At 49.6% G+C, this 14523-nt stretch overlaps 1 protein-coding gene and 1 non-coding gene across 2 annotated transcripts; both read left to right on the forward strand.

Moving 5' to 3' along the window:
• Positions 1-450: 450 nt before the first annotated feature.
• On the forward strand, positions 451-9929 carry EEF2 (eukaryotic translation elongation factor 2). The gene is made up of 15 exons (XM_054578048.1): positions 451-567; positions 1522-1736; positions 2565-2746; positions 2832-3043; positions 3560-3738; positions 3927-4032; positions 4530-4643; positions 4890-5028; positions 5195-5390; positions 6066-6324; positions 6772-6879; positions 7605-7958; positions 8290-8472; positions 8557-8689; positions 9225-9929. The coding sequence occupies exons 1-15, from the start codon at positions 565-567 to the stop codon at positions 9416-9418; spliced, it is 2577 nt and encodes an 858-aa protein (XP_054434023.1). The 5' UTR covers positions 451-564; the 3' UTR covers positions 9419-9929.
• LOC129074315 (small nucleolar RNA SNORD37) lies at positions 3422-3486 on the forward strand. The gene has a single exon (XR_008529532.1). It is a non-coding gene; the product is annotated as a small nucleolar RNA SNORD37 (small nucleolar RNA).
• Positions 9930-14523: the final 4594 nt, after the last annotated feature.

Here is a 14523-nt window from a genome sequence, read left to right on the forward strand (position 1 = left end):
CTGCTTTTTAAAAAGCTTATTTTAAATAATTATGGACAAATAGTTCCGAGAGGTCCTGAGTACTCTTTCCCCAGCCTCTTCCAGTGGTGTCATCTTATATAATATCAAAAACAGAAAATTGATTTTGGTACAGCCCACATCGTAATGTGCTTTTTAATGTGCCTGGCATTTTGCAAGCTGATATAGTTGCTATGATTAATATTCTCATCTAAAACAGCGCTCTTCGATTTGTCGACTTAAGTATTGTATCTCAGAGGCGCTCACCCAGATCGGGGGCCGACCCCTGACCCGCGGAAATCCAGGTGCAGAACGCAGTTCCTGTCTGTATCCCAAAGCAGCTCCGCCGGAGCCTAAACAGTTAACTGGGAGAGCACGCACCTGCGCGTGCGCTCAGCGACGCTTCGCCCCACCCCCACTGCGCGGTCATATGATCCGCCCAACCGGCGTCGGTCTATAAAATGTCGGGTGTTGACGTCAGCGTTCTCTTCCGCCCTTGTCGCCGCATCCTGGGCTTGAATCCCTTCACTCGGATCTCCCTGGGAGAATCCATCGCCATCCGCCACCATGGTAAGCAACGCCGTCAGTCTGGTGGACTGGGACAGTGGTGGGGCCTCTGCGGGGCCGGCCCTGCCGGGCTTGGAGTGGTGGAGCCTCTTTGACAGGAACGAGACATGGCGGTGGCCGAGCTGGCGGGACTGTGGATGGGAAAGCGGCGGCCGCCATGTCTGAGCCGTGGTGCTCCCCGAGCCTTTTCTACGCTTCCGGGGGCGCCGCTGCCTCCGGACCCCCAGACCTGGCTGGAGCTGGGGCGGAGGCGGGGTTGGGGGGGTATGATGATGTGGCAGACGCTGTAACGGCGGGTGCCGCCATGGCAGTGGGGAGAGGGGGAGCTGCCTTACGTAACCCACTTACCGGAGTTTGGGGTCGATTTTCTGTTGGGGGCAGTGGCGGCAGGGAAATGGCAAAACGAGGAAAGCCAAACTCAAAAATCGCTTTTCTAACGGTGGTCTGGTTTCTTGTTTTTTGTATCGCCCAGATGCAAAAGGCCGACCCTGGAGCCACGAGGTGGAGGCTTGTAGTGCGCAGGCTTCCACCAGACCGTGGGTGGCATATTTAGGACTCAAGGGGTGGGTGGCCTTGTCTTCCCCCCGAGACGGAAGGGTGACCTTGGGTTTTAAAGGGGCTCTTAGGTTGGGTAAAGCATGCGCTGTCCTAGTGGCCACAGGGAGGGGGTTTGGAGGGAGTTTTATATTTTTCACGTATTTTAGCTGCACACTCACTCCATCTACAGGAAATGAGTTGTCACTTCTGAATGACAGCTAAAATCTGGGTTTTGAGAGATGGGGCAAGTGGTATTTTTAAAGCGGTATCAGCAGAGAGACTGAGGAGTTTGGCCCCAAGATCAGCGCACCCCAGGCAGTGGTGTTGACAGTATATTAGTTGAAGTAACAGTGCCAAACTGGCTTCTGGAGTCCTGGTCCCTCCTGAACCTCATACCCACGCCCCCTTCCCACCGCCCAGGTGAACTTCACAGTAGATCAGATCCGGGCCATCATGGACAAGAAGGCCAATATCCGGAACATGTCAGTTATCGCCCACGTGGACCACGGCAAATCCACGCTGACTGACTCCCTGGTGTGTAAGGCTGGTATCATCGCCTCTGCCCGGGCTGGGGAGACCCGCTTCACTGACACTCGGAAGGACGAGCAGGAACGTTGCATCACCATCAAGTCAACGTGAGCAAGCTCTGGTGCTCTTGGAACTGGGTGGGGGGTGGGGAGATGCTCAGCTGGAGCCAGCGTAGACAGACCTCAGACTCAACTTTCATGAGAGGCTTCTGGGGAGGAGCCTGTATACTTGAACTGTGAGAGAGAATGAGGTTCTGTCTAGTGAGATAGGAAGCACTGCAGGTAGTGGGAGAGGCACAGTCATGTGGGGTGGCATCGGGGCTTGGAGAGGAAGGGGGACTTAACCCAGTGATAACCTGTTCTAGGGTGGGGGAGGGGTTTTTGGCAATGCCTGGAAGGGTGCTGTTGGCATCTAACGATGCACTTACACCTGCACATGGTGCCCTTCCAATGACAGTTTTTTGGTTCCAGTTGTCAGTGGGAGTGAGAACCCAAAGCAGAGTGACTGAAATCGTCGTTTATTTTTAGTTGGAAATTTGTGAGCTGCTTCTTGCTCGTCCACTCTGAGACTCATTTCAGCTGGGGAGGAAGGGGATAGGTAGTCTCTTAGGTTTCTGGTCATGTAGTTGCTATTTGAAATCAGGTGTGTTGAGCTTGGGACGATCTAGGTAGGGGACTGGACAGGTGGGCCTTTGCAGCTGGTATTAAGGAGGTGGGCATAGGCTCCTGGGTGGCATGGCTCATGCAGGGGGAGGAGACGGTGCATTGTTCACTCTGGGCTGTGGGTCTGGCTTTTTATCACATCACAACCTTGCTTAGGGATTACAGGCATCTTTCCTGACTCCCCTTGGGCAGGAATCCCAGGAGGACAGTGCAGAGCTAGGAGACTGGGACAGGTGTGCCTTCCATTCAGCCAACCTGTACTCATCTCCTTAGGGCCATCTCCCTCTTCTACGAGCTGTCAGAGAACGACTTGAATTTCATCAAGCAGAGCAAGGATGGTTCCGGTTTCCTTATCAATCTAATTGACTCTCCTGGGCACGTGGACTTTTCTTCAGAGGTGACAGCCGCCCTCCGTGTCACTGATGGTGCCTTGGTGGTAGTGGACTGTGTATCCGGTAAGCAGCAGGCTTCCTTACACCTGGCTTGGGACCTGGGGGCGTCTTCCCGCTAGCTGAGGAAGAACCTCTTGTTTTCCCCCAGGCGTGTGCGTGCAGACAGAGACAGTGCTGAGGCAAGCTATCGCAGAACGCATCAAGCCTGTGCTGATGATGAACAAGATGGACCGGGCTCTGCTTGAACTGCAGCTGGAGCCCGAGGAGCTCTATCAGACCTTCCAGCGCATTGTGGAGAACGTCAATGTCATCATTTCCACCTATGGAGAGGGCGAGAGCGGCCCCATGGGAAACATCATGGTACGTTGCCTGTCAGCTGTGGTTGGGGTCCCTCGACAAGCTCCCGTCCACATTGCATCTCCCTGCCCCTCCCACTGGGTGGGCTGCGTTCCTCCTACAGACTGGGAGGTCTGTGACCTCCCGGGGGGACCACAAGTCTAGTTCCCTGGGGCTTCGTGGGGCCATTTGAGAGTAGAGGTTTTCCAGGAATGTTGAGGTGACAAGGGGGCTGGAATGTTCTTGGAACTGACTTCATCCAGCACTTTTTAGGGAGGCTGTGGGGTGGGGGTGCTCTGCCTACTTACTGAAACAGGCTCATGGGGAGTGCTGTGCCTTCTGGGTCATTGCTTACCCTTCCTGCCTTGCTGGAGGAGGGATGGAGGCAGCGTTGGGCATCCTTTACATGATGACTAAAATTTCTTCACTTTGACCTGAAGGCAATTGAAGAAATACGATGTCTGAGGCCCACAGCACCCAGAGACCTGGCAGCTGCTGTTGCTGTCTGTCGCCATTGATAGCTTTTTCTTGTTCTCTCAGATTGACCCTGTCCTTGGGACCGTTGGCTTCGGGTCTGGTCTCCATGGGTGGGCCTTCACCCTGAAGCAGTTTGCAGAGATGTATGTGGCCAAATTTGCTGCCAAGGGTGAGGGCCAGCTGGGGCCTGCTGAGCGGGCCAAGAAAGTAGAGGACATGATGAAGAAGCTGTGGGGTGACCGGTGAGTGCTGCAGGGTAGGAGCGGGGTGTTCTGCGACGGACCTGCAAGGCGGGCAGGGACTTGGAGTTGATGGAGTGGCTTAGGACCACCAAATGTCTATGGGGTCATTCTGCCCAACCATGTTACTGTGGCCCACCTGGGTCCCCCTGGATCCCCCTAACCTGGTTGGGTTGGGCCTTTTCCACCAGGTACTTTGATCCAGCCAATGGTAAATTTAGCAAGTCTGCCACTAGCCCCGATGGCAAGAAGCTGCCACGGACATTCTGCCAGCTTATCCTGGACCCTATCTTCAAGGTGAGCTGCATGTGCTTGGCAGATTTACAGTCTTTGGGTTTGGGTTGACCCAATCTGACCCACTGTCGTTTGTGGCAAGATACAGTGGGGCTGGGCAGGGCTGGGTTCAAGGAGGCTGCTAGGAGAAGAGCGAGATGGCTCCACAGTGGGGGGGCGAAGTCCCTAGGACTACTGATGAGATAGGAAGGGCCATCCATATAATAGGGGCAGTTGGCGTCCCAGGCTGGGGGTGGGTTAGGTGAGCTGAGGCAGGAAGGTCTGGGCTTTGCACTTCCAGCCTCTGAGTTAAGTGTGAGTTAAAACGTGTTCGTGGTCTCTAAGTCAAATAGGCTTTTTTCAATTTTATTGGGAGGTGTCTCCAAGACTTTTTCACTTAGAGTCAAGTCCTTTGTCGTAAGGTGAGGATTCTGTGGCCTTGGGGCTCTCTGCTCTGCATGGCCTTAGGCTTCCTGGCATGTTCCCAAACCTACTTTGTCATGCTCCTCTCCCTACACTAGGTGTTTGATGCTATCATGAATTTTAAGAAAGAGGAGACAGCAAAACTGATTGAAAAACTGGACATCAAGTTGGACAGTGAAGATAAGGACAAAGAAGGCAAACCACTCCTGAAGGTGAGCACAAGGGGTCGTCCCAAAACTCCCCATCAGTGCTCTCTGCCAGTGGTGGGCCCTGGCTCCGCTATTGAAAGCATTCCCAGCTGCAGCACAGTTGCCAGTAGGGGTAGACAGGAGATCTCAGGTGTTTCCACAGCCCTTCTTGAGGACCAGGCACCTGAAGAACGTGATGAACACTTGATGATGAGGGTTGAGGGTTTCCCCAGACTTGGCCTCTTCTGATCCTCACGCCCCCTCCTGTAGGCTGTGATGCGCCGCTGGTTGCCCGCTGGTGACGCCCTGCTACAGATGATCACCATCCACCTGCCCTCCCCTGTGACAGCCCAGAAGTACCGCTGTGAGCTTCTGTATGAGGGGCCCCCTGATGACGAGGCAGCCATGGGTATGTGGGGTTCACCTGAAGGCTGGGTGGGGGCCTCCTCAGCAGCTAGTGGCTGTGTGGTTGGGATGCTGCTCATTGCCAAGTCTAGGGTCTTGGGATTCTGGAAGGCTGAGCTCTGAAGGAAATCATCTTTTCTCCTTTGATATGTCCTTTTCTTACCCTCCAGGCATTAAAAGCTGTGACCCCAAAGGGCCACTTATGATGTACATTTCCAAAATGGTGCCGACCTCCGACAAAGGCCGGTTCTATGCCTTCGGCCGTGTCTTCTCAGGGCTGGTGTCCACTGGCCTGAAAGTCAGAATCATGGGGCCCAACTACACACCTGGAAAGAAGGAGGATCTATACCTGAAGCCAATCCAGAGGTGAAGTACTTGGCTAGTCACTTGTGACCCAAGGCTGTCCCAGCCCTCCTTCCCCTGCTCCATGGTGTAGGAGGAGTAAGAGTTACATGAAGTGCTACCAGGATGTAGTATTGAGCTCTCTGACCACCTCCTTTTGTTCTCAAAACCCAGAGAGGTTGTCTGGGTGAGGCACAGGAAATAGGGCAGTGCCCCCCTCCTCCCTCCACTAATACTCAGGATAGAACCCCAGCTCTGAGTTGGATGCAGGTGTTTCTGAATTCCTGGCAGTGGCAACAGTTTGTCACACAGAGCATAAACGTCATTCCCCACCCTTAACCCTAACCTGGGGAAGACAGAATCTGCATTCCCTCCAGCTCCTCAGGACCCTGGCTCTACAGGGACTGGGGGCTGCCCACACCGCACACTGCCTTTTCTTAGCTCTGGGTCAGGTGCGTGGAGCCCTGCATGGGGGATGTAGGAACGGCAGGTGACCTCTGTCTTTGGTACACAGGAACCAGGACTCCTACTGAGAAAGTCACTTGGGTTAAAGTGTAGAGCCAAGGCTTGTCACCTTGGGGGATTTGCGGCACCAGTCAATGCAGGAGGGATGGCCAAAGACTCTAGAAAGAAGGGCTTGACTTCCAGGCAGTCAGGGACTTCGCATCACAGTAGTGCTGCATTTTGTGTCTCCCACAGAACGATCTTGATGATGGGCCGTTATGTGGAACCCATCGAGGACGTGCCTTGCGGTAACATTGTGGGCCTGGTGGGTGTGGACCAGTTCCTGGTGAAAACAGGCACCATCACCACCTTCGAGCACGCCCACAACATGCGGGTGATGAAGTTCAGCGTGAGCCCTGTCGTCAGGGTCGCCGTGGAGGCCAAAAACCCGGCGGACCTGCCCAAGCTGGTGGAGGGCTTAAAGCGACTGGCCAAGTCAGACCCCATGGTGCAGGTGGGCAGCACCCTGGCAGGAGGTACCACCACCACCTGCAGGATTGATGTGTCAGTGGCTGAGCTGGAAAGATTGGGTGGTTTCTCATAAAAGTAGGGATTTCCAGTTGGAAATGTTTGTAAAGTCAGGTGTGTTAGACACATATCTTCCCTTAGAGTGCTGCTGCCCTTTTAAATGGCAGTTTACTGTCCAGGAATATTGGCCTTGGATGTCTACAGGTTGGCTATAGATTATGGGTCTTTTTTTTAGGTGGTTAATGCTGAGAACCAGCAAAAATGCCTCACAGGACCCCTTGCTTCCTCCCACGGGTCCTGACAACTTACCCAAAAATCTCTAGCTAGAAGGGATGCTTAGAGCCTGCTACTCTTCCCCTCCCAATCCCCTGGGTTCCCCAAGCAGTTATCTTGAGTTCGGTGCCCCGGGGGGCTAACATACGGCTCCTTTCAGTGCATCATTGAGGAGTCAGGGGAGCACATCATTGCTGGAGCTGGTGAGCTGCACCTGGAGATCTGCCTGAAGGACCTGGAGGAGGACCACGCCTGCATTCCTATCAAGGTGAGGCACATTGTCCCCATTACCAAAGGTAGGGGGTCATGGAGAGATGGCTGGGCTCTGAGAGTTCCCTCCTTCATCTCCATCCACGCCTGCCAGATGAGGTGACTTCACTGTGAAACGAGCAGTTCACACACAACAGCTTTGGGCTTGGAGAGTGAGGAGTCTGCTTTCCAAATATTCTAAACACGGAAGCTTTTGAAGGGTACAGGCATTTAGCGGCCAGCCTTAGGCCCAGTTGCTGGCACTCTGGTTTTCATTCTCTGCTTTTTCACAGATCTGAGCTTCCCAGTTTTGCCTTCATTATGTGTTTTGCTCCTTATTAAGCCCCCTTTTTTTCATTTCTCTGGTAGAAGTCTGTTCTTTCTATTCAACTTTTTCACCTTGTTTTCCATGTAACAAACTTATATAATGTAACAAAGTTGGATCAGGTTAGTGTCTGCTTTCTGCCTGTTTGTTTTTCCAGTTAATGCTGCATGGAGTTACACAAGATACATAATTCCTTCATCCTGTTGGCAGTGTGTAGCCCCCTTCAAGGGAAGAGCTGCACACCGTATATTTACCCGTGAGGTAGACGTGCCTGGCTTTATACCACCGAATCAAACAAGTTGTTCTGATTTCTATGCCCACTGCCAGTTTGTTTTTTGAGTCTCATCAGGAGACCCCTTTCCTGGGTGGTCACCACCTCCTGCAGGCAAGCCTGACATCACCACATGCTCCCTTTGCAGAAATCTGACCCGGTTGTCTCCTATCGTGAGACAGTCAGCGAAGAGTCGAACGTGCTCTGCCTGTCCAAGTCCCCCAATAAGCACAACCGTCTGTACATGAAGGCGCGGCCCTTCCCTGATGGCCTGGCTGAGGACATTGACAAGGGTGAGGTGTCAGCCCGCCAGGAGCTCAAGCAGCGGGCCCGATACCTGGCTGAGAAGTATGAATGGGATGTGGCTGAGGCCCGCAAGATTTGGTGCTTCGGGCCCGATGGCACTGGGCCCAATATCCTCACTGACATCACCAAGGGTGTGCAGTACCTCAACGAGATCAAGGACAGCGTAGTGGCCGGCTTCCAGTGGGCCACAAAGGAGGTGAGGGGTTCCTTGGCCATCCAGCTGATAAATCTTTAGCATTGGAGTCTCAGTGGGGTGTTGGGACAGGCCTTGGGCATAACTGTGCAGACCTTTGGGGGCATCCTTGGGATCACCTGCCTTCATTTCTGTGTTAGCTAAGTGAAGCCAGTGGTTCTCCGTCCTGGGAGAGGTACCGTAGGAAGGCCGAGCAAGGCAACATGCTAGGTCCCTGTGGTCAGAGATTTGGTGGCTGACGTAGGCAGAACTGGGTGATTGATGTGTTGCTCCTCTCGGAGGGCTTCAGTAGAGGCGGGAGCTTGACCGTGGTCTTTGTTCACTACTTCTGCAGGGGGCACTGTGTGAGGAGAACATGCGGGGTGTACGCTTCGATGTCCATGATGTGACACTGCATGCTGACGCTATCCACCGTGGAGGTGGCCAGATCATCCCCACAGCCCGGCGCTGCCTGTATGCCAGTGTGCTGACTGCCCAGCCCCGGCTCATGGAGCCCATCTACCTTGTGGAAATCCAGGTAGGTTAGGTAGGCCTGGTCATCCTGATGCTACTGATTCCTGTACCACCCAGCAGCTGCTAATAATCTTTCATTGCCTGACAGTGTCCAGAGCAAGTGGTTGGTGGTATCTATGGTGTCCTGAACAGAAAGCGGGGCCATGTCTTCGAGGAGTCCCAGGTGGCTGGCACCCCTATGTTTGTGGTAAAGGCCTACCTGCCTGTTAATGAGTCCTTCGGTAAGTGTCCCCTGAGTAGCTCTCAGACACCCACTGCCTCCCAGTGCTGCAGTCAGCCTGGCCTGGGACAGATCCAGTTCTTGCCCCCTTCGGTAAGGCCCAAAGTGAGTCTGATGGGAGCTGTGGATATTACGTGCAGACTGCTTCCCTCTTCCCTCCATTTGGGAGGTGAGAGCAGCATGGGTGTGTAGGAGGGGGAGGTGGCCACTTCTTGTGGACCTCTGACTTGTTGAATTTGGGGGGAAGTAGGCTTCTGAGTGTGTGACTCAGATCTGAAGAAAGAGGCTGGCAGAGAAGGAGGTCAGGCTCATCCTGAGGGTGAGCAGCTACTTAGGTGGGGCAGCGTTGCCTCTCTGGTTAAGGTTGTGGTCTCTGAGCCAGGCTGGGGTGAGGGGCAGGGTTAGTGATTTAACATCTGCTCTGACCTAGGTTGTCTGGACTCTGATCTTTGGTGTGTGTTTTGAGTGTTCCCACCAAAGGGCCAAGGCACCAGGCTGGGCTGCCCAGTGAACCCTGTACCCGTTTCTCCCCACAGGCTTCACCGCTGACCTGAGATCCAACACAGGTGGCCAGGCCTTCCCACAGTGCGTGTTCGACCACTGGCAGATCCTGCCCGGAGACCCCTTTGACAATACTAGCCGCCCCAGCCAGGTGGTGGCCGAGACACGCAAGCGCAAAGGCCTGAAGGAAGGCATTCCGGCCCTGGACAACTTCCTGGACAAATTGTAGGTTGCCCTCCCTGCAGCCTGCTACCCGGGTGCCGCCCCCCAACACTGGCTCATGATCAACCACAACAAGCCCTCATTCTCCAACACCTCAAGACTGTCCAGACACAGGGCTGGTCGCCTGGCAGGTTCTGGGGCCACTTCGTGCCATCACTCAACATGAACACTTGATGCTGTTTCGTTCGATATTTATTTCAAGATTTCAGAGGCAACAGAAATGCCCTGGCTACAGGGACTTATTTGGCTGGCGGGGGAGGTGGGTGGGACACCCAATACTTTTTTTTTTTCCATTTCTGAGGGAAACTTCAATGTCCAAAAAAGAATTAAACGCATTAAGAGGTTTATTTGGGTAAATGGCCCGTAGTGGATTTTCCCCCAGAAAGGGGGAAGGAGCGAGCAGGTAGACGTTTTTGTTCGGACAGAAGCTAGAAGGCAGGAGATCTTGTGCAGTGTCACCATGAGCACCTCCAGCTGTATTAGTGCCATTGGAATAATAAATTTGATGATGGTAGTGACTGTGTTCCCGTGACTTCCTTCAGTTTATTTAGGATGGGGTGGGCTTAGACATGACAGTACGCGTGGCCAAATGTAATATTACGATACAGAAAGTAATGTAGCCCTGACTGGGTAGCTTAAGTTGCTTAGAATGTTCTGATGCACCAAGGTTCAGTCCCCGGTTGTGGTGCATGCGGGAAGCAACCAAGGAACACAGAATTGGAACAAAAAATTGATATTTCTCTTCCTCATAAGAAAACCTTATAACTTTGACCCTAAGATTAACCTAAGCTGGTGTGGTTTAGTGCATTGAGCACTGACCTGTGCATGGAAAGATTGCTGGTTCAATTCTAGTCAGGGCACGTGCCTGGGTTGAGGGCATGAGAGGCAGCCAGTTGATGTTTCTTGCACATTAATGTTTCCCTCTCCTTTCTCCTCTCAAGTAAGTAAAAAAAAAACTTTTTTAGAAGAAGGTTAACCATGAAGTGTCAGTTCAAATGTCAGATCTCCCAGGGCCGTTTAGTGGAACTTAACTGCTGTGATGGTGGACCGGTCCTACCTGTCCACTCTGCAGAGGGGTGACACTGGCCCACCATGGCTAGAGAGCACTTAAAATGGGACCAGTGCAGCCAAGGAACTGAAATTTTAAGTTTACATTAATGGATTTTAGAGAAACATCGATTTGTTGTTCCCACTTACTGTTTTCATCTTAAAGATTTTATTTTTAGAGGAGAAAGGAGGAAGAAAGAGGAAGAAACATCTATCTGCTGCCTCTTGCATATGCTCTGAGGACCAAACCCGCAACTCAGGCTTGTGCCCTGATCTGGAATTAAACTGGTGATCCTTTGTTGGGTGAGCTGTGCGCACTCAACTGAGCAATACTGATCAGGGCTGTACCACTTAATTATGCATTCACTGGTTGATTCTTGTATGTTCTGTGGCTGGGGGTGATTCATACCCACAACTTTGGGGTATTAGATCACATTAACTGAGCTACCTGGCCAGGGCGGGAACTAAATTTTTAGTTTCACTTTACATTTCCATAGTCTGATGGTGTTGGGGTTGTCATATTGGTTAGTGTGGGCTTGGGAAACTAAACTGTCCCTGTTTTCATGGAGGTCATGGTCCAATGAGGAAAGCCATGAATAACCACACTTAACCACTCAAGGTCTTGTGCCCAAATACATTGGTTATTTTTTTAAAAAACAACTGAGGTATTTGATAGATTTTTATTTTAATTTTAAAACACTTAATTTTAGACCAAGATCTAATTAGAATCTCTTAATCTCTCTTGGGTAAGCAACACCCCAAGTGCATTGTTAAGGCAGTCTTAAAACATTGATGGTGTCCCTGGGGGCGTCCTGAGTTGTCACAAACAGGAGACCCACCAGCGTTTTATAAGGCAGGAACGAGGCATGTTGGGTGCCCAGAAGGCATGGAACTACCCTCTTGACCCAAAAATTGTGCAGCCTCTCTGGACCCCAGGCATCCTTAAAAAATCCCACCACATCGTTGTTGGTGAGAAATTTGTGCCATTATCTCAACCATTGCTTAGCATTTTATAAAATACACTTATTTCTGAATAATTTCATACCTAAAGAAAAGTCGTGAAGGTGTTAGATAACCACTGTGCATTTGACAAACCTCAGAAACTGGTACATAACTATTAAATGACAGTTTATTTGGTTTTGCTACTATTCTGTTTCACAATCCAATCCAGGATACCACATTGCATTTCATTTTGCACATTTTTAGGATCTAATAATTTTGCTGAGGATGTGACTAAATTGAGAGAAGTTTGAACTGCATTTGGTTTAGAATTTTTAACCAATTCTAAATTAACTGATGGCAGTGCCACTTCCATGTGGTGTGCTAGCACAGCCCCTTCATACCAAAGTGTTTTTATAGCTATCCCATTCACAGTGATTCCATTTATAGGAGCTGACACCTGATTACTTTTTTTTTTTTTAAAGATTTTATTTTTATAAAGAAGGGAGTGAGAAAGAGGGAGAGAAACATCAATGTGTGGTTGCCTCTTGCCCACCCTCTACTCGCGTCCTAGCCTGCAATACAGGCATGTGCCCTGAGTGGGAATTGAACTAGGGATCCTTTGGCTCACAGGCCAGCACTCAATCCACTGAGCCACACTGGCTAAGGGGGCATTTGTTGGCTTTGTGTTATTTTGTGGTTGCTCTAGGCCAGCAGTTCTCAATTTTGGTGTCAGGACCACTGTGTACTCAAAACATTGAGGACCCCAGAGAGCATTTGTTTAAATGGGTATATCTACTGATATTTACCATACTTAGAGATTAAAATTGAGAAATTTAAAAACAGTTTCTCAGTCTTAAAAATAGTAATTGAAAAATGATAAACCTGTTACATGTTAACATTCTTAGGGGAGAAACTTTCTAAAGAAGTAGAGTAACATTGTTCTACATTTTTGCAAGTCTGAAGTCTGGCTTAGTAGAAGATAGCTGGTCTCATCTGCTTCTGTATTACATGTTTCAATATAATGTTTTGGTTGAATTATATAAGGAGAGAACCCACCCTCAGCTATCCAATACTTAGGAATGTCTCCATACTTTTTTTCAGATTATTGTGGATATTTTTTGATACAACACCAAAACAAGTGGTAGTATCTTAAAGATTAATTACAATGTAATACCTGAAACCACATTAATGAGCTTTTCATATTGTTAAATTAAAATCCACTGGTTTGTCTTGCACTGTGAATGGGTCTTTTTCCCATGCACAATTTTGTAACATGAAGTGTTGACTATTTAGAAACACCAGTTAACCAAGTTTGCAGCTGTTTGAGGTATCTGACACATTTCATTAAACACTATTGAAAAATCACATTTGTTAATAACAATTTCATCAGGGAAGTGTTGAAGTATTAGGAAATTCAACCAGGTTTTGAAGAAAACATTTTTAAAAATTTTTTTAGAGGGGAAGAGAGGGAGAAAGGAAGAGAAACATCAATGTGCGAGAGAACCATGGATCTGTCGTTGACTCTTGTCATGCGCCCAACTGGAGACCTGGCCTGCAACCCAGGCATGTGTTCTGACTGGGAATTGAACTAGGAACCTCTCAGTTCACAGGCTGGCACTCAATCCAGTGAGCCACACCTGCCAGGGCAGGTTTTGAAATTTTTAGTGTTTCCTTGAAAGCTCAAATTTTGCCATTGGCAAACAATACTGTCAATTGTTATCCTTGAAGTGACAGGCTCAATTTTCTGGGTTGTTTTTTTTTTTTTTTTTTTTAAGATTTTTATTTTTAGCTAGAAGGGAAGGGAGGGAGAAAGGGAGAGAAACATCAATGTGTAGTTGCCTCTTGTACACCCTCTACTGGGGACCTGGCCTGCAACCCAGGCATGTGTCATGACTGGAAATAGAACTGGTGATCCTTTGGCTCAGTCCACTGAGCCACACCAGCCAGGATTCTTTTAAAAAAAAAATTTTTTTTTTAAATCCTCACCCAAAAATATGTTTCATTGATTTTTTTTTCTTTTTTCTTTTTTCTTTTTTGAGAGAGAGGAAGGGAAATGAGAGAAACATGGATTGGTTCCTCCCATATGCACCCCAACTAAGGATGAAACTTGCCACCTACATATGTGCCCTGACTGGGAGTTGAACCCACAACCTTTTGGTGTACAAGACAATGCTCTAACCACCTGAGCCACCTAGCCTAGGCTCAGTTTATTCATTCTTAAGAAAATGCCTGCCAAATACACAAGTCTATGTTAACACATTTTGTCAGTTTTTTCAAGTAAAAATGATTTTCCAGCTCCTTAGTAAGTGTGGGCTGTGCATCAGTAACTTTCTTCCGAAGAAGGCAGTGGGGGGGGGGGGGAAGTATAGTGTAGAACTCTGACAAAGACTTCTAGAGCCAGGTGACCAAGTTCAACATCAACAGTAATAAGTCAATTTAATGGTGTGGTCCCTGGATATGATGTGATGAAAATGGCACTTCACCTGTGGTCTTCCTAAAACCTATCACTCCAGTCTAATGAGAAAAACATCAGATGTCCCAATTGAAGAAAAGTCTACAAAATACCCCACCAATCCTCACAACTCCAAGTCATCAAAAACAGGGAAGTGAGAAAGCTGTCAGCTAAGAGGAGCCTGAGTGAACATGACAACTAATGTCATGTGGGACCCTGGGACAGAAATAGAACAGTGAAAACCAGGAATCTGAATATGGACTTTGCTTAATAAAAATATCAATACTGGTTCATTAGTTTTAAGAAATGTGCTGTATGAATGGAAGATGTAATAATAGGGGGAAACTGGGTATGGAGAAGGAGCTGCTTTAGCTGTGTGCTGAAGTGTGCAGGAGAGTTAGACAAGAGTGGAGGAAGGCCATCTCCAGGCATAAGAAACAGCTCATGCCAAGACCTGGGGTAGAAATGAAATGTTTGAGGTCAGAAGGCAAATGGGGTTGGAGTGGAGTGGACCAAGGGAGAATGGAAAAAGGGTAGTTGGCCAAGGCCAAAAGACACAGGGTCTTCTGTCTACTGGTATCTGAGGTGACTCAGCATTGCCTTTGTTTCTGGCTATCTGTGAATGAACCTCAGCTCTGGCATTTACTGCCTACGTGATTTTGGGTGGGTTA

This window comes from Pteronotus mesoamericanus, unplaced genomic scaffold (assembly GCF_021234165.1).
Source record: "Pteronotus mesoamericanus isolate MK-2021 breed Mesoamerican mustached bat unplaced genomic scaffold, CSHL_Meso_final contig_482, whole genome shotgun sequence".
NCBI classification, from domain to species: Eukaryota; Metazoa; Chordata; class Mammalia; order Chiroptera; family Mormoopidae; genus Pteronotus; species Pteronotus mesoamericanus.